Below are 22,587 nucleotides of genomic sequence, written 5' to 3' on the forward strand. Positions count from 1 at the left end.
AGCACTGCAACATTCATACAGTAAATTAACAACGTAACTGAAGTTAATTTGATTTGTTTAGCTAATAAACTTGTTTCTTGACGTGCGTGGTGGGGGGGAGGGGGTACGTGGGCAGCGGGGGAGGGGGAACACATGCGGCAGGGCCAGGCAGTGTGTGCATCGGACATGGAATGGATACAGCTATGGCAGCGCCTTGCATGTCTGCATCCATTCCGGCTGGGGACTGGTCTCCTCATAGTAGCCATAGCAACAGGCAGCCAATCGCAAGGCTGCCTGTTGCTGCTCTGAGACTCGGAGTCAAAGAGGAAGTGATTCCTATCTGCTCCGAGGCTGAGCATGCAGAAGAGGATTGGAGGAGCGACAAGAGCATCCGCCGGGCAGCCGCCAGAGGTAAGTTCATTTAAGGGGAAGGGGGGCCGCAAAGTAAAATAAAAATATAACAGGGGCACGAACATCAAATAAACTATTACAGGGGCACAAACAGCAAGTAAAAATATAACCAGGGCACAAACATCAAATAAAAATATAACAGGGGCATAAACATCAAATAAAAATCTAAGAGAGGTACAAACATCAAATAAAACTATAAAAGGGGCACAAACAGCAAATAAAAATAAAACAGGGGCATAAACATCAAATAAAACTATAACAGAGTCACAAACATCAAATTAAAATCTAAGAGAGGCACAAACATCAAATAAAACTATAACAGGGGCACAAATGTCAATAAAACTATAACAGGAGCACAAACATCAAATAAATCTAAAACAGGGGCACAAACATCAAATAAATATATAACAGGGGCACAAACATCAAATAAATATATAACTGGGGCACAAACATAAAATTAAACTATATCAGGGTCACAAACAGCAAATAAAAATAAAACAGGGGCACAAACATCAAATAAAACTATAACAGAGTAACAAACATCAAATTAAAATCTGAGAGGCACAAACATCAAATAAAACTATAACAAGGGCACAAACGTCAAATAAAACTATAACAGGAGCACAAACATTAAATAAATCTATAACAGGGGCACAAACATCAAATAAATATATAACAGGGGCACAAACATCAAATAAATATATAACAGGAGCACACACATCAAATAAATATATAACGGGCACAAACATCAAATAAAAATATAATGGGGCATAAACATCAAATAAAAATATAACAGGTGCACAAACATCAAATAAAAATATAACAGGTACACAAACCTCAAATAAAAATATAACAGGTGCACAAACATTAAATAAAAATTTAACGGGGGCACAAACATCAACTAAAAATAAGAGAGGAACAAACATCAAATAAAACTATAGCAGGGGCACAAACATCAAATAAAAATATAACTGTGGCACAAACATCAAATAAAAATATAAGAGGGGCACAAACATCACACAAAAATAGAACAAGGGGCACAAACATCAAATAAAAATATAACGGGGGGCACACACATCAAATAAAAATATAACGGGCACAAACATCATATAAAAATATAACTGGGGCACAAACATCAAATAGAAATATAAAGGGGGAACAAACATCAAATAAAAATATAACAGGGGGCACAAAAATATTTTCCTGATGAAAATGGCATTGAAACGTTACTAAACAAGCCGTTGCCCTGCCAGGTCTGTCTAGATAGATGCGGCACACGTCTCTTTGAAATAATTCACAGAGAATACAGTTTTTTCAGATCCACATGTCAGTGTTCTTTAATTAGCATTATGGTCAGGACACGACGATAGTGCTGATTAAAGAGCACTGAAACATTGAACTGATAAGACACTGTATTGTCGTTGAATTATTTTAAAGAGACGAGTGCCGCATCCATCTACCTGTTACTACTTGATCGAAACTATGAAAGCACCATCACTGTTGTTTGCTATTCAGCTTGGAGTGAGGGGGGGATTTCATGCTCCACACCAGAGGGCGTGTCTAGCTACACCCCTTTACTGACACTCAGGGGTGTGTTCTGCAATGGCAGGTGAAACTATAGCATATCTCACAACTTTTGTTTGCCTTAAACTGTGGCCTGCACTCCAGGTGGGCTTGGCTTTGGGTAGTCCCACGCATTTTACTAGCACCTGGAATCTCCTTGAAACTAGTTTTCAAAAGTAGGCAAGTATGCACTTATATACTATACTAGCAACCTACCGTTGCTTCACATGGGTAAAAAAAATTCTAATAATGGTGATGTACCCATGTGAAGCAGGGGGCAGGTCGCTAGTGTTCATATAAATATATTTTTAATAGAATAACTTCATTCTCTTCCATACCTGACTTCATTCATTTTTAATATTTTTACTCTAGCGCTATATACTTATTTTCAGATTTCCACTTGTGGCTAAATGGGGATAAATAGGCTGGACATTCAGATAACTTGCATGTGACTCTGAATCAGACCCAGGTAACACAGTCACAGGTGATTTAATGGTGGTGCATATCTGCCACTTAGGTTCTTTTCCTCAGTATTCACAACAGCTTATATTGTCCCTATGTTTCATCTAGTAAAAACTATTGTGAGTATAGAAGCAATATTTTAGATTTTCACATACCTTAGGGGTTCTCAAACTCGGTCCTTAGGACCCCACACAGTGCACCTTTTCCAGGTCACCCAGCAGGTGCACAGGTGCACTCATTACTGACTGACACCTTTTAAAAGATCTGCAGGTGGAGCTAATTATTTAACCTGTGATTCTGTGAGTAGACCAGCAAAACATGCTCTTTGTGGGCTCCCGAGGACCGAGTTTGAGAACCTGTGATATACACTGATAAATTGAAGTATAAAGCACCATGAAAAACATATATACAAGCATCATTGAAAATTAAAATTCTTTCACCTAGTGGACATCTGATAAGAGAGCTTGGGGCCCATTTATCAATGAGTTTTAGCTATTTAAAACTTGATGCGTATGATAAATGGTGTTTCCAGCCAAACAGCTCCCAACTGTCACATGTTTGAAATGTGTCGGTTTTGAGCTGATTGGCTAGAGCTCCATTTATCATAAGCAATGAGTTTTAAATAGACAGATTTTTAATTTGATAAATGGGCAACTGTATCTCAGTTTACAGGTGCAGTAAAGCAAGTATTTCTACTAATGTAATATTGATTTACCAAAAACACAGAGGTCTTACTTTTTCCTCCTCTTCCCTCAAATCTGGCATGGTGCTGATGGAAAGGTTCACCGCTGTGATTGTTACAAATAACACTGACAAACATGCAAAGATTTTCCCAGGCAGTCCAGACTGTGGTTTCTCCACCATATCCCGAAGGTGACGCATACACATGTCTAATCGGCTCTCATCCTCCGGCTCTGATGGGTTTTCATTCTCGATCAGCTCATCCTCCCGTAAGTTGAGTTCTGCAAACTCTTCCATCTTCTGAATGTACCTTCTTTTACAGCACCACTCCAAATTGTCCTCCTCGATTCCCCAGTACAGGAGCTCCTCTTGGAACGAAAGAGCACACATTTCACGCAGGAGCCGCAATTTCCCCACCCGCAGGAAAGTCAGGATAGTTCTGAAAGCTCCAGGATTTCGGTCAAAGAAAAACTCGTTGCAAGTCACATCATAATCGTCACAAATACTTAAAATCTCATCAAAATTGCTGCACAGCTTTAGCTGTCCCAAGCGTGTCAGCGGAAACTCTTCAAGAGTTGTCCATGGTAGTAAATACCTGATACCCCCAACATTTATAATGGCGTGGTGCTTGCGGTCATCAACGTGGACACTTTTATAAAGGTCCTCTCCTGGCTTTAAGAGTCTAGCTCTCTTGTAAAATATTCCTTTAAGAGATTCTGCCTCTGTAAAGAAGCTTTGGTTGAAAGATGTATCTGAAGCGCAGCTTAGAGCGCTGTAGTCATAGTCTGAATTTTCCCCTCCGAGAAGAGTCATAATGATCGCTGTCAATCACATCCTGTGGATGCTTTACACGAAGAATTCTACGACAGAGAAAAGAAGATTCAAAACGATTGTTTACACATACAGGTAATGTATAGGCCTAATTCTTAAGGTCACTAGGTATCTATGCGCTTTAAACTAAACTGACTGTGTACCATACCATAATCTGTAACTTATTAGGTTTAATATAAAAAGTCACAAGTAAAATGACCATGCAGCACTTTGTCAATCAATATACATGTAAGTTATATCCACCCAACAATTCCTGTTCCCATGCAAAATGTAATCAAATAAGATCAGGGATGGACAATTTCCACTCACTATTGGGACAAAACGTGATATGGTAACCACAGGAAGACCCTGTTTTGTGCACTCAACCCCTGCAATGGATTTGGATTTTGCACAGTAGCATAAAGCTGCGGACACACTGGACGATATATCATTTGTTCGATCAAATAGCCAATAGATTGCCAGCAGATCGGTGGGTGTGTACAACCGATATGTCTGTAAACAACGTAATTGGCCCTGCAGCACAGCCGATGCCCGAAACATATCTGCAGTTATATATCAGCGCATCTGGTTGTGTGTACAGACGATGCGCCCCCCCTCTGTACACTGGTTGCAGGCACTGTCGTCATAGCTGAATGAGCAAATGAAAATGCCTGCCCAGATGTGATGCCAGGACAAGCTGATCGGTAAGTGTATATAGTTACCTGAATCAGCAGCTCTGTCATTAAGGCACTCCACTGTGTACCCAAAGGGAGGGGGTTATTAATTATTATCTAAAGAGGACAATTAGATAAATTATCAATAGCAACTAATCATATTAAGGTCTACAAAATGAAAGCTAATTGTGATTGCTTGCAAATTACATTTTATTGTCCTCATTAAAAAGTTTTATAAATCTCCAAAGGTTAAATGGGTATCACGTCTAATAAATTTAACACTTATCATTTACAGGGTTCAGCAGTGCTGTGACTAGACATTTTGGCGCTCTGTGCCAGAAAGAGAATTGGTGCCCCCACATATTCGAATCAGGGATAGCAGGTGCCACAGAATAGAACCAATTCACATTACACCTGTGGAAACCTTTATACTTGGTACACCTGTCCACATAGTAGCATCTGTTATTCCCATTATACCACACAGTAGTCCCATTATACACGTTACACTAAATAGCAAAGCTCCTTATGCACATTGTGCAACAGTAAAGCCACTTTATTTACAATGTTAAGCCACAATAATGCCCCTCATCATTCCTCCTCATTCATCATCTTTCCTCTTCCTCATTCCTCCATCTTCTCATCTTCAAACAAATGTGGCACCCTACTCCTGCAGCTATACCCCTGCATATGAAAAAAATGCATATAAATGCGTATAAATGCTGGCATGGAACCCTGTGCTGTGTCTGGAGGTGGCAGGAACCCACCCTGGGGAGATTCAAAGAAATCCGTCAGCAGGAGATCAGTCACCTTGTAGGGTTTAACGGGGAACGCAGGAGAGAAAAAGGTGCTGTGCAGCTTCCTACAAGGCAGTTACCTAAGACAGAGAAGCAGCAGCCATGTCCTGTTGTATCCTCCTAGATGCAGTACCTGAACAAAGATAGACAGCCAGCATTACACATATGCGATCGCAGGAGGATGCGTCCAGGTCTGCACTGTCCGCACTACACCCTAGTTATGGCCCTGGGGTTCAGTACTGTGAACTGTCAGAACTCAGCATTATACCCCTTTTACACCCAAATCCCGGATCTGACCCGGCATTTGGAACATGGATCCATGCCAGGTCGGATCCGGGATTTGCACTGCTTACACAGTGGTGCCTATCCGCAGTGTAAATGGGGGTGGCGCTTGATGGCTGTATTCAAGCCCAGCACCAAGGTAAGCTGCTGAGCTGCCCCCAGCCCCGTGCACCACCCCAGCCCCTGTCCGCGATGTGAATGGATGTCACACACAGGCACCCATTCACCTCCTCCCTGCCTCCGCTGCTGTCTGCAGAGTACAGCAGACAGCAGCGGAGGCTGTGTACGCCCCCCCAGCCAACCTTCATGTTGACCACAAGACGCTGCGGTCCGGAGGTTTGGGCTTCCCTCATTGCTGTAAACGGGAGCTGGGTCGAATGACCTGGCGTACCCGTTTACTCTGCCCTCTACCCAGGTCCTGTCCTTGTTGTACCCTGGTCAGGACCTGGGTAGAAGTCCTGTGTAAAGGGACACGGGTTAACCCCTTTTACACCCATTTTCAGCGGTGTAAAAAGGGGTATTACTGTGCTGGGGGCACAAAATCTAGTGTGCTATGGATGTGTGGTAACAAAGTTGGGTTTAATGAAAACAATGTTTTGTAAATATTTGTATGGAGCGTCATGAAATCAATGAGCATTGCTTGCATGCCAATTGATTTGCCATGTAAGGATCACTCATCAAGTTTTAACATAAAAACTTATGACCCCTAAATATTGCATAAATGTGTCCAGACCTGAACGAATCACATAAGAAAAGTAATGGAAATGTCAGTAAACATAGACAAAGCTGCTTTGGTTGCTCAGCAGAGTAGTGATGCAGTAAAGCTGGTGACAGTGGTAACAGACAGGGCTGCATAAGGAAGATTATTTATTAAGGAGGATGGAAGAGCACTGAGAAAAAAATATACTCTAATTATACAGATGAAAGAAAACAATTAGAGTGAGCACAAATTATTAACAAGTATTTTATTGATGAGATGAATCTGTTCATTACATCTCCACAGTAGCCAAGAATTCTTGGGTGTTAGCCACAAGTCTAGAGGAATTATGAGTGGGACTGCACCAGCTGAACAAGATACTGTCTATAACACAGAGATACAAGATGGCGTTACTATCTACAGCATTGTTCCTATATACACTGTCCACAGCAAGACATCTCTGTTAGTGATAGGTACCATTTTGAATGAGAAAGATACATGGCTACAACAAAACACATATATTTCTACTACATATAGCTGTCCTTAATTGTACCAATGTGCATGATTAATAAGGCATAGCAGGAAATATCTGATACTAGTTTAAAGCCTGCCAAAATGATGGAGTGCTGGGAGCTGGGCACTGTCATGTTGAGGTGCGAGTGTGTGTGTAGGGGTGCGTGTGTAGCCGTAGGGTGTATGGGTGGGATGTTCGTTAGAACATCCCACCCATACACCCTATGGCTACACAAGCATCCGCCGCCTATTTTTGTCCCCCTCCGCCGGCTACTGCATCGATACTAATCGCAATTGCTCTAACATGCGATTAGTAAAGCAAAGGATACTGTAGCTCTTGTGTTAAAAGCTGTCCTTTGCAATGCGGGGCCGTCCCTGGGCTTGTGGGTCTGAGACCCAGGCATCTCTACGTGAATGTGTAGAGTGGTGGTGCCGGCCGCGGGGCATGCTGGGAGGGATCTGTGACGGATTCCTCTCACATCGCTGCAGAGAGAAGCCTATATAGGGCAGTACGGATGGTGTAATGGTTAGCATTACTGCCTCACAGCACTGAGGTCATGGGTTCGATTCCCCCCATGGCTCTAACTGTGCGGAGTTTGTATATTCTCCCCGTACTTGCGTGGGTTTCCTCCGGGTACTCCGGTTTCCTCCCACAATCCAAAAATGTACTGGTAGGCAAATTGGCTCCCAACAAAATTAACCCTAGAATGTCTGTGTGCATGTGCATGTACATGTGGTAGGGAATATAGATTGTAAGCTCCACTGGGGCAGGGACGGATGTGAATGTTCAACTATACTATGTAAAGCGCTGCGGAATATGTATGCGCTATATAAGAAACTGTTCATAAATAAATAAATAATAGGCTTCTATAGGGAATCACCAGCAAAAGCTGGTGATTCCCTCCACAATGCTGATCTGGCATGTGGGCAATAGAGCATGCAAAAATGAAATAAAAACCCTGATAACAGGGTTTTCACTTGGCTTAGGCATGTACAGTGGTGGAAGACTACAAATGCTCAGACTGACCCGTTGCGCTGACATTTCCATTATTGCCCAAGCACTTGCACTGACATCTTGCTGTGATAGGTAAGTAGATCTAGGTCTGTAACATATATTGTATAGCAGGTTTAAATATAGAATTGCTGAAAAATTAATGTAAAATAATGTGCTTGCCTTTGATCATCTATAGTTTGTCCGATAAGGTTTGTGTGCTGCAGACTATTATACTGTAGTTAGTAATTATTATTTATACTGTTCTGTAGAACAAATCTTTGCTTTGCCACATTGACTACCCCCATCATCAGACCCGCTCTGCCAGGCTCCAGCTTTTAATGAGGCTACCTTGCACATTTAGCTGAAAATCTTATCGTACTAATTCAAACTTCTTTACAACTTAAGATCCCTTCTTGGCTTTATCGCCAGATAAGCGTAGACAGGGAAATTCTGGACCATACAGTGAGCAAATTGGCTCCTAGCTGTGAAGAAATGTGTGAAGGGGATTAAAGCGCTTCACTTGTGTTAATTTCCAGCTTTCATCTCTCCTTGTTTCATTGGCTTCTCTTAGAAAATAATTGCACACAGTTGAGCAAATCCATATGAAGAGAAGAAAGACAATTACCGATGTATCACTAGATCAACTGACCAGGACTATCAGAATGTCAACCATGCTGTGGGCACAGTATACATTATTGCATTGAAGAGAAAGAATGACTAGTTTGTGTATTCAGCCACTTGACTTTACACGTATAATGGACTGGACAAACCAGCTGAGTCCAGAACGCAGTCTTTTCGCATGACTACTGTAAGCTCCATTGGGGCAATATCCCATGATGCCTATTAAGCACACTTTGTAATTAGATATTATACAAAACAAATTAAATAATAGTATATATTTATTTGTACAAAAATCTAGCCATCAGAAGATTTAAATACACTAGTTTAGATGTATTTGGCAAGTACAAAGTTTTTTGGTTTTCTTTTAACGCATGGTATAAAATGCAATATACAGACCACTTGTCAACCACACTATTCATCTACTATCGTAAACGCATAATCACATTGATATAAAAGTATCTGAACTTGGATCTCATCCCATTTTGTGAGGTTAAGGAGGACAGAAACCTCCCGTGGAGCAGAAGGGCAAAAGCTTGGCTCGAGGGATTTTTGGGGTCAAAATTAACAATGTGTTCTTTCAAATCTACAGTTCTAGTCACGCCCTTTCGTAGGCCCCCTCTAAATGTGAAAATAAACTGATGATGCATATACGGTAATGATAATACATACGGTATGTCCATCATAATATCTGAATGCATATAAAGTGCAGTAATAAAATTCCAAGTCCTCATAGTTGGTAATCAAACATACATAGTACATGTCAAGGTCAACGACTGGAGACAGCAAAACATTTAAACATGTCAGAGCCAGGTGAGGCAGCAAACAAAATGTGGCCATAAGAATATACTTGGCCAGAATAATGAAAGCAACAAACAATATACAGAACTGGGTCAGCAGCAACAAAGTAACTCTCATTGGGCCAGATGTATCAAGCTTCAAAAAGTGATAACTTGGACAGTGATAAACAGACAGCCAATCAGCTCCTACCTGCCTTGTCACAGGCTGGGTTTGAAAAATGACAGGTAGGAGCTGAGTGGCTGGTTATTTACCACTCTCTAATCTATCACTTTTTGAAGCTTGATACATCAGGCCCATTGTATCAGAGGTCACTAAACCGAAGCAAGTACTTTTGCTGCCATCGGTGAACCATAGGCAACCAATTTAAACTTACCTGGACCAATAAACTCCATACAGCTCCACATCGCATGAGCTAGAGAGGAAGTTCTGATAAGGGGATACAGTCACTAGACAGACAAGCATTAGGTTGACACCACAAGGTCGACATGCCTTAAGGTTGACAGGGTCATTAGGTCGACATGGGGTTTTTGATTTTTTTTTTAGCAGACATGTGCTGACAGGCGGTATTTCATACCCTACCATTGACTAGGGCGTGGTGGGAGAATAAAATAGTGTGCTGAGAGTAGTGAGGCACCGTGCCCGAAGCACGGTGAGCGCAGCGAGCCATGCGAGAGGACGCGGTTCTACGATTCAGTGTCCATGTAGACTGTGTCGAAATTCGGGACAAAAAAGAGGTGTAAAACCCCATTTCGACCTTTTGACTGTCGACCTTCCCGACCTTTTGACTGTCGACCTTCCCCATGTTGACCTAATGACCCTGTCGACCTAACACCATGTTGACCTTCAGTCATGTCGACCCTGTGGTATCGACCTAGTGACTGTCAACCTAATGCTTGTCTGTCCAATGACCCCCATTCCCTGCTAAGAGAGGGCACTACAGCCATGACAGAAGTTACTGTAATTTCTAACAGAGCTTAATAACTATATGCAAGACAGAGGGGGGTTGCAGGTGCACTATGCACTCTTTACACTTTACACTCCACTTCACAGCTATATTTTATTTATGTGATGCCCTGGGGTGGATTTGCTGGACTGGTTTGGGGGTGCCCTGCACCCCAGGCATTAACCCCATAGTTCTAGGGACCTGCTCTAAAGAGGTGACCTTAACATTGGTGGGCAGGTTCATATCTTTGGCCAAATGTATGCTAAGAACCTCTTAAATTAATTATAAAAGGAATATATGTTAGCTGTAGTGAGTGCATAGTGCACCTGCAAACCCCCTCTGTTTAAACATATAGCTAAAAATCTCAGCAAGGTAGCACCTCTCATTAAAGGGTGTGTAGTCTAGGGCCCCCCTCTTCCCAATTAGAGGTTAATAACTGTAAGGAAAAATCATTTTTGCACTAAATAATACTCATAAATAACCTCCATTGCCCAAACGTAAATTTCTAAATATAAATCCCATCCATTCAGATGAAGATTTTTTTTTAAACTGCATAAAATATTATATACAATGCTGTATGTATGCAATGATTGTGTCCAATTGTGTCTGCGGCAATGCTCACAATACAACAATACATAGAATTCTACTTCTCAATTAAAAGGTAACCCACAAAGAGATATGACGGAACGGTCTTTAATAAATGTATCCTTTGGGTCTATTATGATTAGTTTTAAGTAAAAAAAAAGAAAAAGTCTGCACATTTTGTGATGGGCTTATCCTGTAATGTTTTCAAACTTTCCTGGAAGACCTCAGCAAGGATAAATACTCTGATGGCGGTTTAGACTGGAGATTAAGAACTGTTTAACCTGCTATGTCCTTGGCACCCAGCTCAAAGAAAAAAAATCCTGAGATATATAGAGAAATGAAGGCTGCAACATAATGAACTGGAGCCAAAGATGCGTAAAATGTGATCCTGTGTGGGACGCCTAGTCCCATCCACACCAGCAGTAAATGATGTTTTATACAGGGCAGACTGATTGCCTCGCTTCTGACAATGGACGTCATTAACAGCACACAAGTATGTAAGAGGTTAGCGGCATGCTTTCAAAACCTGCCTGCTTTTATATACGGGTAGATCACAATAACAGTCACTGCAGACTATGCACTGCAGGGCACAATGAATTAAGCCTTGGTAGAGGAAAATCAATTTCAAGGTCCATATTCAGTCGAGTAAAGGATAAAGAGACAATTTATTAAAACACTGTTATAGTTCCTTGTAATGGATTCCCAGTGAACTGGCTAGCCGGCTCTTAAACCTGATTCAGCATGAAATCAGAAATCAATAGAACAGTCTGGACAATGTCAAATGAACAAAGCTGGTACCAAAGCGTTCCAAGAGAGTCCAAAGGCAAAGTCTGGTTAAGCAGGGTACGTACCAATGAAAGTATAACCCTAAAAGTGCCCATCAGTGGAGCATTGCTTGTATTCTGGTGTTATATATATACCATTGGCATGATCACGTTGGCATGTTCAGTATGTAATAATGCTTACATAGGGTTGGCAAGCACTAGCGGCCAGATGGACTGGCTGCAGCAGCAGCAGTGCTCCCGAAACAGAGTAAAAATCGTTGGTGACTAATACCTTTGCCTTGCTGCTTCCAAAACTGCCAACTTGATTACTCCATTTTTGAGGTCAACTCTATAGCAAATCACAACCAAAAAACTTTTATATGTATAAAGGTCCTGGACTAATTGGTGGAAATGGAAAAAAAAATCACAATGGGGATTTAATTGGTTGGGCCGCTACTTCTAATACAGGGTAATTGTAAACATTTAATTTGCCTAAAATCATACTTATTTAAATAGATTTGTTATAATTGCATGCAATTCTGTTTTTAAGGTCAACTTTAAAATATATGTAGGTATCAGTCTCAATAAAGAGGTAGTCTGCAAGGCACATGCAGTCCTGTGTGTGTATGTGAGGCTCGTCCTTGTAAGTCTCCCTATACACTAGGCCCTAGGGTGATTCACGCGAGATTTTGTTACTTTTTAGCTGATCGCGGCGATAAATCGCATGAAAAGCATCTAAATTGAATGTGAGTCACATCAGATCCGATGCATTGCGCAGTCCCGTGTGCATTGCATCGGAGGATCGCACAGGCTGCAGGTAAAATGTGTTGCATCGCCAGCCAAGGGGATAACTCATTGCTAGTTTGGGCAGAAGTAGGCCCCTTAGTACTCGGGGGTCCCGGTGAAATGCATCTTCTGCACCAATGGTGGATCCGCCTCTGTACCTGGTATTTTATTTATTGGGGTTGCAAAATATAAAAACTGACTTAAGTAATGCAGTCATGATTCTGTGGCCAATACGGCTGAGATGATGTGAGTTACAGCACTGTATGAGATGGAATACTGGTGATTGCACTGCCCATGTTTCAGGAGCATGACTTATATTTTACATCTGGCAATGTATATACAGTATACACACCTTATATTAACTCCTGTTACGACTTGCCAGAGGAATGTTATTGTATGGTTTGTGTATAATCTTGCTTTAGTTGCCAATTTAGTTATGTAGCTGGCACGGCCGATGTCTACTTCAACATGTATACACCATTCCTGTCTGTTAAACAATCCGTTATACAAACAAAGTTTATCAGCGGAGGAACAACTTAACATGGAGGAAGACTGGATTCGTGAGCACATTCACAACTACAATCCTTTTATACAATATAGAAAAAGAACAGAGTACAGAGAGCAGTACAAAGAGTACAGAGAGCAGTTGCTTTGGGTGAGTTATTTTGTTTCTGTGCAGGGAAAATGCTGCTTTATTTTTACACTGCAATATAGATCTCACTTTGAAGTAAAACCCCACCCAAATCTAATTCTCTCTACACATTTTACATCTGCCCCCCTGCAGTGCACATGATTTTGTCCATCTAAGAAGGAACTTGTCAGAAAGAGTGAACCAAAATAACCCCCAATGACAGCTGCCAAAATTGATTGTTCATATATTTACTGAGAATCCAGCGCACTATGGTGAAGATAGTAGCACTGGTAAAGAAGGGGCCCCCAACATTTTGCATACTACACCACATTAGTGCACTAATTACAGCACACAGGGCTGGTTTAAGGGTTCTAGCCGCCCTAGGTTAATACAGAAGTGGCCTCCCCCCCTTCCCCACCACCCATTTTTTTACTCATATTTAGTTAAAAGATCTGTAACAGGCTCGGGCCTCAGCTACATTCCTATTGGCACATGCGTCTCTATCAGTGCTGGCAACGGCGGCAGTGACATCAATCACAGCCTCGGTGGCAGAGCCAGCCGAGGCTCTCACAGGATCTCCTCTTCCTGGCATCCCTGTCTTGGTGACAGCTCCATTCATATTGCCACTTACTACTCCAGCAGTCCTGGAAACTATGGCAGCGACATCAATCACAGCCTTGGCGGCAGAGCCAGCCAAGACTCTCACAGGATCTCCTCTTCCTGGCGCCCCTGCCTCGGTGACAATGGCAATCCCAGCAGGCACCGCTGTTCCCACAGTTCCTGGGGAATATCTCACAAGACCTTGCTCAGCCACAACCAGCACCAGGAGGTGCTTCCATCCCAACGCAATCTATTGTGTCAGGAATGTGCCTCCCCAGGACCCAGTGCACCAGCCTAATCAGCCTATTGGATAATCAGCCCCTGGCAGCACATAACTTAGGGGCAGATTTATTAAGCTCGGGGAAGTGAAAAAGTGTCTGTTTTTTTTATCACCGGCCAATCAGCTCCTAAGTGTGAAGTTACAGGCTTGGTTTGAAAAATGACAGGTAGGAGTTGATTGGCCGTTGATAAAAACCAGACACTTTATCACTTCACCGAGCTTAATAAATCTACCCCATAGTTACTGGTGAACTCCATAGCACATCATCATACATATGCCCCTTACTGCCCAAGCCCATAATCTAGCCAGGGTAGAGGAATACACCTGGACAAAATTTCTGTTCTATGCGTTTTTTTGTTAATATTAATCCTTAGAACCATAAGTTCCACATGAAACCATTGTTTCAGTCAATGGGGAAATTCAATTGTCTTAGTGTACATGATGGTCTGTCACGTTCGATGGTATGATATTAAATCAATGTTTCAGTGCTGGTTTTCCATTTCTGCAAAATCCTGCCTTTTAAATTAATGTGTTCACTTTGTGACTAGACATGGATTCAAATCTATTCACAGCTGTGCAAATATGTTTAAAACCACTCGTAAGCCGTGCACCAACAAATTATTTTTACACTGGGCACCAGTAATCGCAGGCTTAGAGCAGCCAGAGACTATAGGTGGCCATACATCTACAGATCGATTGTCAGATTGGGCTGGTTGGAACAAAAACCTGGTAATATCTGAATGGCAGTTTGGCTGTTTTCCAGCATTTCAAAGCAAATAGTCAACTGTCATTTGCTCTCATCCATGACCAGGATTTTGTTCCAACCAGCCCAATCTGACAATCGATCTGTAGATGTATGGGCAACTTTACTTGAGGGCTGTGATTAAACCAGACATATCTGCCCTGTTGCTGATGTCACACTTCCTCTCCTAAAACGCTTAGGCACGTTTACAGTTTTTCTTGGTACTCCCATGAAACGGTCGGTTACCACCCCCAGATGCCTACTTCCTGTCAATCACCTTGCGTGCATCCAGCGATCAAAAAAAGTAGCAGGACTTCATTGCAGCATAGACACACTCATGCATACTATGGGCTGTACACATGCGCAGTCTATTGATAAACGGACGCCGTGTGAATTTGCGGCCTTGCGATCAAGTCTGAATTAAACCCATTGGGCCAGATGCACTAAGCTTCAAAAATGATAAAATGCAGAGTGATAAACAACCAACCAATCGGCTCCTACCTGCCATGTCACAGACTGCATTTGAAAACTGTCAGACAGGAGCTGATTGGCTGACTGTATATCACTCTCCATTGTATCACTTTTGAAGCTTAGTGCATCTGGCCCATTGTGTGGATTGTATTGAATGGATTTCCTCCATGTTTGATGAGCAGTGGATTGGTTTGAGAAGTGTACTAAACTGCAGGTGGATAGCAGTAGAGAATGTGACTGTTGTGTTGAAACAATAATACCTTGTTTGGCTATTGCCTTGTCGACCCCAGAATCTATCTGGCAAATCAGCCTATAAGCTTATTAGTTTATAGTGTATAATATACATTATTTCATTTCATTCCTAGGCTGGTTGTCTATAAATTCTTTTTTATCAAGTTGTATACTTACATGTCTCATAAATAAAATTTCAGAAGCAATAATATATATTTATAGTCTTCTGAATCTGCCTCCCCTCTCATTTGTACATAATGCCAGGGACAAAGGACAGCGTAGACAGATAAAATATAAGTACTGCAATAAATTGCTAGAACCTACTGCAATAAATAGCCCACATGATATGCTGTAGTATGTTATGTTATGAATTACTTGTCAGTGTTTCACCTGTCTCCATGGCAACTGTCCTCATCAAATGCAAAAAAAAAAAACGAATAAATAAATACATTGGTTTCACCCCTTAATGTCAGGATTTTCTGTATTCTCCTAGATACCCATATAAAAGGCAATGGGTGAAAAGATTTCACTAGCCACTGGATTTACTGTGGTTAAGGTACACAAATGAACTACTTTAAGCAGTTCTCTGTTCATTTCTCTGAGTCAAGCAGATACTGTATCAGCTGTAAGTGATGGGTGCCTGTGTGGCACAAACAATTGAATGGCTCCTGTCACTTTAAATGGGAGATGTGGCAGCAATAAAACAGAAAAGTTGAATCCCCCCCCCCCATAGAGCATGTAGAATACTAATCATTCCACAGACATCTGAGGTGACTGTGAAGTCTTCATTTCATTATCTGGTACTGCAACCCAAAACTGCAATGAATAATAATAAAAAGCTAATGACACTAGGAAGAATTATACAATTATATATGTGCCAAGTAATGTGGAAACAATTTTGATTATATGCTTCAAATTAGAATTGGAAAAAAAAAAGGTGTGTAATTGCTAGGGAATTTTTGGTTACAGTTCTTGCAAATTGTATAACTAATCAGATTTGCACAATTGGTTTTACTGTCTCGTAAATTACTACGGTTTATCACGGGGCAATAGTTAGGTGACTTTGGGAACGATTCAATTCAGCTTGGAGGTAACTCCTGACCTATTCGAATCAGTGCATTGTTACGGCAAGAATGTGGGTCAGAGCTGGATTAAGGCGGAAGGGTTCAGGAGCAATGTTCCCTCTAATTTTACGAAGGCTGTGTGCGGCAAAAGATATTGGCTGTGCAACTTTGGAAGGAAATTTACATTTTTGTGCATCACATAAAGTATACAGGACTAGGTTTCGAGTTCTGTTGAGTTAATAAAGCAATTTGAATGTTTACAGACTTTACACACCACCCATATAGGCTATAGCAGTGATTTTCAACCTCGTGGCACACTAAACAAGATTTTAACCTTTGTGCGCTCAGTTGTAATGTCTGTGCGCAGGCTTGGCGAGTTGTGTGCGCGCGCACATGCGCACAGCTTAGAGGGAACACTGTTCAGGAGGTGAGTATCCCTGTGCCCCCCTCTGTCTGTATATATATATATATATATATATATATATATACCCAATGAAAATTGTGCGACCAACAAAATATTTATATATACAGTATATCTCTTATATATTTAGCCAGATCTGTCACTCAAACCCAGTCTCTAACGGTGGGCGGGGCTCCACATACACACAGACCTGGCCAACGTCATACACTGCCCTGGCTTCTACACCAGGCAGCTGCAGCAAGTCACCGACCACCAACCCCCTCAGCGCAAACACCCCCCCCTGCCCCATGGGTGCACAGCACTCCCCCAAACCCACCCCCTTCACTTTCCTACTTCTCTCTACCGCCCACACCGCCCCTCCCCCCGCCCCTCCCAGCACAAATACCCTCCGTCCGAGGACGCCCCCCCCCCCACCACCACACCCGGCCAGAAGTGTGTCTCGCTGGCTCCGCCCACATTGCCCGCCCCTTACTACACGCCGTCCAAGCATTCCCCCACACCCGGCCGGCTCGACGGGAGGACAGCAGTGCTGAGGCTGCCTCCACACACACTGCCTGCAGGTGCACAGCGCACCACCAGCCACTGCCAGCCCAGCTACATTACGCGGCGCTGGCTCCGCCCACATTGCCCGCCCCTTGCTGCACGCCGTCCAAAGGCGCATCCCCCCACACCCGGCCGGTTCGACACACGGCGCTGGCTCCGCCCACATTGCCCGCGCATCCCCCCACACCCGGACGGATCGAAGGATGGACAGCAGTGCTGAGGCTGCCTCCGCACACACTGCCCGCAGGTGCACAGCGCACCACCAGCCGCTGCCAGCCTAGAGAGCTGCCTCCGCACAAACTGCCCGCCCACAGACGCCCGGATCGCAGGTGCACAGTGCACCGCTAGCCTGCCGCCTGCCATTGCTGCCTCAAGCTGACCACAGCTGCCGCTGCCCGACGCTGTCCTGGACATCATACCATCCAGCGCCACCCTCCAGCCCCTGCTATCGATGCACTCTGGATGCCCTGCTGCCGCTGACCAACAGTAAGTACCAACCCACTGTCACCCCTGCTGACGCTGACCACCACTGTTCCGCTCCCTAACTACCATCCCACCACCCCATACCACTACAATGCCTCTCCCACCATGGGGTGCTGGGTGCCATAATAGGTGTGCTAAAGTAGTAAACAGGCCCAGTACATGCAGCATTTACTACTTTAGTAGGCTTATGGCACCCAACACCCCATACCACTACACCACCAACGCCGCTTCGAACACACCTCTCCTCCCTTACCGCACTATCACCCCTGCTGCCACTGACCACCACTGTACAGGACCCGACCTACCATCCCACCACCCCATACCACTACACCACCAACCCCGCATCTAACGCACCTCTCCTCCCTTACCGCACTATCACCCCTGCATGCCTCCAATACTCACTACTACTACCACACACACACACACACACACACACGCATGCATGCCTCCAATACTCGATACTACACACACACATTCATGCCACCAGTACTCACACCTACACACACACACACCCATGCCTCCAATACTCACACACACACACGTGCACCCACCCATGCCTCCCAATAGTCACAACTCCATGCCACATGCTTCACACTACTTACCCTATATCTCTATTAACTCCTGCACCCTACACCACTCACAAAACACACAACCTCACCTTTTACACTCACATCTGCAATACACATGCACCTCACACTACTTCACCTAACACATCCACACATCTATTTACACTCTCCATAACCTGCTGTCACCAAACGTCAATCTCCACCACCATATGTAAGTACCTCTCACCACCCCATAACACTACACCAACAACGCCTCTTATAACACACCTCTCCTCCCTTAAACATGTAAGCAAACACTATATTGTGGGGATTTAAACACACACACACACACACACACACACACACGCATGCCTCCAATACTCACTACTACACACACATCCATGCCTCCAATACACACACACACACCTATCCATGCCTCCAATACTCACACACACACACACACACACACGCGCACCGACCCATGCCTCCCAATACTCACAACTCCATGCCACAGGCTTCACACTACTTACCCTATGTCTCTATTATCTCCTGCACCCTACACCACTCACAAAACACACAACCTCACCTTTTACACTCACATCTGCAATACACATGCACCTCACACTACTTCACCTAACACATCCACACATCTATTTACACTCTCCATAACCTGCTGCCACCAAACGTCACTCTCCACCACCATATGTAAGTACCACTCACCACCCCATAACACTACACCAACAACGCCTCTTATAACGCACCTCTCCTCCCTTAAACATGTAATCTCACACTATATTGTGTGGGTTTAGACACACACATGCATGCTTCCAATACTCACTACTACTACACACACACACACACACATGCATGCCTCCAATACTCACTATTACACACACACACACACATCCATGCCTCCAATACTCACACACACGCGCACCGACCCATGCCTCCCTATACTCACAACTCCATGCCACAGGCTTCACACTACTTACCCTATATCTCTATTATCTCCTGCACCCTACACCACTCACAAAACACACAACCTCACCTTTTACACTCACATCTGCAATACACATGCACCTCACACTACTTCACTTAACACATCCACACATCTATTTACACTCTCCATAACCTGCTGTCACCAAACGTCAATCTCCACCACCATATGTAAGTACCTCTCACCACCCCATAACACTACACCAACAACGCCTCTTATAACACACCTCTCCTTCCTTAAACATTTCATCTAACACTATATTGTGTGGGTTTAGACAAACACATGCATGCCTCCAATACTTACTACTACACACACACACACACACACACACACACACACACACACACACACACACACATGCATGCCTCCAATACTCACTTCTACACACACACACACACACACACACATCCATGCCTCCAGTACTCACAACTACACACACACACCCATGCCTCCAATACTCACAACTCTACACACACACACACACACACACACACACACACACACACACACACACACCCATCCATGGGTTCTTCATAACTTTATAAATTCTTCATAACACTATCACATACTACACCCCCTTTGCAATTATAAGCACTTTCATTTAAAAACATTTAGGCTCTCACTCAAATGCACTTCAAGCACATTATTCAGAAACAATTACACTATATCTCACACTCACATATTTCTACTTCTAATGGGGCGAAGCCCCTCACGACGATGTGAAGAGCGCCCGGAGGGCGCGATGAATCACCTAGTATATATATATATATATATATATTATATATGTCTATGTGCACTGCAAGTGGGGCCAATGCAACATGTGCAGAGAGAGAGAGAGAAATAAGGCCACACTAGGCGATTTTGATCTCCCAGGAAGCTCATGTTTCCGGCTTTGAGCTACTTTGAGTTCCAAATCTCCTAGTGTGTATGGGCGGGCGGTGAGCACTGATGCGCGCTCCTGCATCATCGCTGGCCAGCCTTCGCCCTGTATTACAGGACAAGTGAACCACTTTCCATAGTCTCCTAATATGGAAAGTGGTTTAACCCCATAACATTCAGTGTACTGTATGCACTGAGCGATTTATCAACCAGCGACTTTCATAGTCTTGTTCATGGGTCCAGTATGTCTGCACCTTTAGATTTGGATGAGTTATTTTGTTTCTGTGCAGGGTAAATACTAGATGCTTTATCATGTGCAAACTTTGGGCACAAATGGCTTTGGCGAGTTTTACATTTGCCGAGCCATTCGCTCCGGAGGTGACAAATGGGTGTGGAGACAGAACTGGAGCAGGGAACCACCCAGAGCTTACTGGGCGTCCCTATGAAAATGCTGGGCGTTTCCCTGAGAATGCAGGCAGACCGATGGCTGGTTGGTGCAGGCTGCTGACGTCACATGACATCAGTGCCCGCCCCCTTTTTGGCCATCGCCGTCTGAAATAAAAGTCAGTTCAGAAGGAGAAAGAAATCATCTGATAGTCCGCCCCCATCGAATGATTGCTCCATCCATTGGCCGCATGCAAAGGATGTGTACTCATACACATCCCTTCCAATGCTAGCAACGAAATAGATGGGGATTTATTGTGGCTAAACCCATCTAAAGTCCTGTACCATACAGCCAAACACACATCACATAGGCCCTTATTCTGATCTGATTGCAGTACAAATTTGATTGGAAAATGGGCAAAACCATGTGCACTGCAGGTGGGGCAGATGTAACATGTGCTGAGAGAGTTAAATTTGGGTGGGATGTGTTGAAACTGAAATCTAAATTGCAGTGTAAAAATAATTCAGCCAATATTTACCCTGCACAGAAAGAAAATAACTAACCCAAATCTAACTGTCTCTGCATATGTTACATCTGCCCCACCTGCAGTGCACATGGGCCCTTATTCTGATTGAGTCGGATGGCTGCGTGTTCGGTCGGACGGCCGATGTATTGTGTTTGCGCATGTGCAGAGGTGTTTCTGCGTATGTGCGAACGCCGCGCACGTCTGAATACGCGCATGAATTCCGTACAGAAAACGATCAGTTGGAACAATAATTAGTACCTCAGTCAATTTGATTTCTCCATTTTTACGGAGAAATGGCTATCTTTAAAACCTGAAATGTTCTTTGGGCAAGATTTAGTGAAATTTTTTGCACTTTCAGAAATCGCCACAAATAGCACTTTTTGAAATCGCATTACTGGCCCGATTTTCACATATTTAATAAGGTGCGAATTTGCGGCAAAAAAAACCATGAAAAATCTAGCATCCTGATGGGCTGAAAGCGTCTCCATGGAGACGCATCGAGCCAACCACGCTAACAGCCTCTATAGCGCTGGGACAGCGCTATAGAAGCTGTTAGCAGCGCCGCAGGAAACTGGCTCACCCCGCTGTCAGTGCTGGCTCTGGAGGAGGGAGGCAGCGCTGGACCCTGGTGCGGTAAGTCTTTTTGTGTAAAAGTGAGAGGTGTGTGTGTGTGTGTAATAAAGTTTTACTTTTCTGTGTGTGTGTTTTATTTTAACACTCTCTTGTTACAGGTGGACTACAAGTCCCATCGGGTCCATTAATGCCCCGCATGCTGGGACTTGTGGTTTGCCAAGTCTCAGCATGCGGGGAGCTCTGCTGGTACTTGTAGTTCACCCGTATAAAGCAATGTTATGTATAAATGATTTTACACTATCAGGCCGGCATCCAAAGGCCAGCGACGCCGGTGACAGCCCAGAGCTTCAGCCCTGGACGGGTGAAGCCTGGGGGGGAGACCCCAACTAAGGCTGACCATCCACGGTGCTCATGGTATGGCCGGTGGACCTTATGTAAAAAGTGTCCCCCCGGCTGTGGCATGACACTGCGGGCTGTTGGAGCCCGGTGTTGGTTTCAAAATATGGGGGACCCCCAGATTTTTTGTCCCCCGTACTTTTGGAACCAGGACCGGTCCAAGAGTCCAGGGGCTGGTTTCAGAAATAACCAGGCCCGGGGCTGGTTATGCTCAGGAGGGGGGACCCCACGTTGTTTTTTTTTATTTTTAATTTTTAATTTTGTTTTAACTCTTTTTTTTTACACCAGTACAAATTGTTTTCAGACAAATTTGCTAGTCAGAACCTGGTCTATTTGTTTTGCGATTTTTAGTAACCTTTACTAAAAATTGCATCCCATTAAATAGCCGATTTGTATAATTTTTAATGGAAAAATACCTTTAAAATGTGCGAATTTGCAGCAAAAAGTGTGATTTTTTTACTGC

At 43.6% G+C, this 22,587-nt stretch overlaps 1 protein-coding gene across 3 annotated transcripts in view; it reads right to left on the reverse strand.

Moving 5' to 3' along the window:
- Positions 1 to 22,587, reverse strand: part of KCNG1 (potassium voltage-gated channel modifier subfamily G member 1) — a 48,011-nt gene that overhangs the window by 10,511 nt on the left and 14,913 nt on the right. For all 3 annotated transcript variants that reach the window (XM_083146486.1, XM_083146485.1, XM_083146487.1), the window contains exon 2: positions 3,151 to 3,956. In XM_083146486.1, the coding sequence (XP_083002612.1) occupies positions 3,151 to 3,909 (759 nt within the window). In that variant the 5' untranslated portion in view covers positions 3,910 to 3,956. The remainder of the gene's footprint in view (positions 1 to 3,150; positions 3,957 to 22,587) is intronic.

Source organism: Crinia signifera, chromosome 6, assembly GCF_055691185.1.
Source record: "Crinia signifera chromosome 6, ASM5569118v1, whole genome shotgun sequence".
NCBI lineage: Eukaryota > Metazoa > Chordata > Amphibia > Anura > Myobatrachidae > Crinia > Crinia signifera.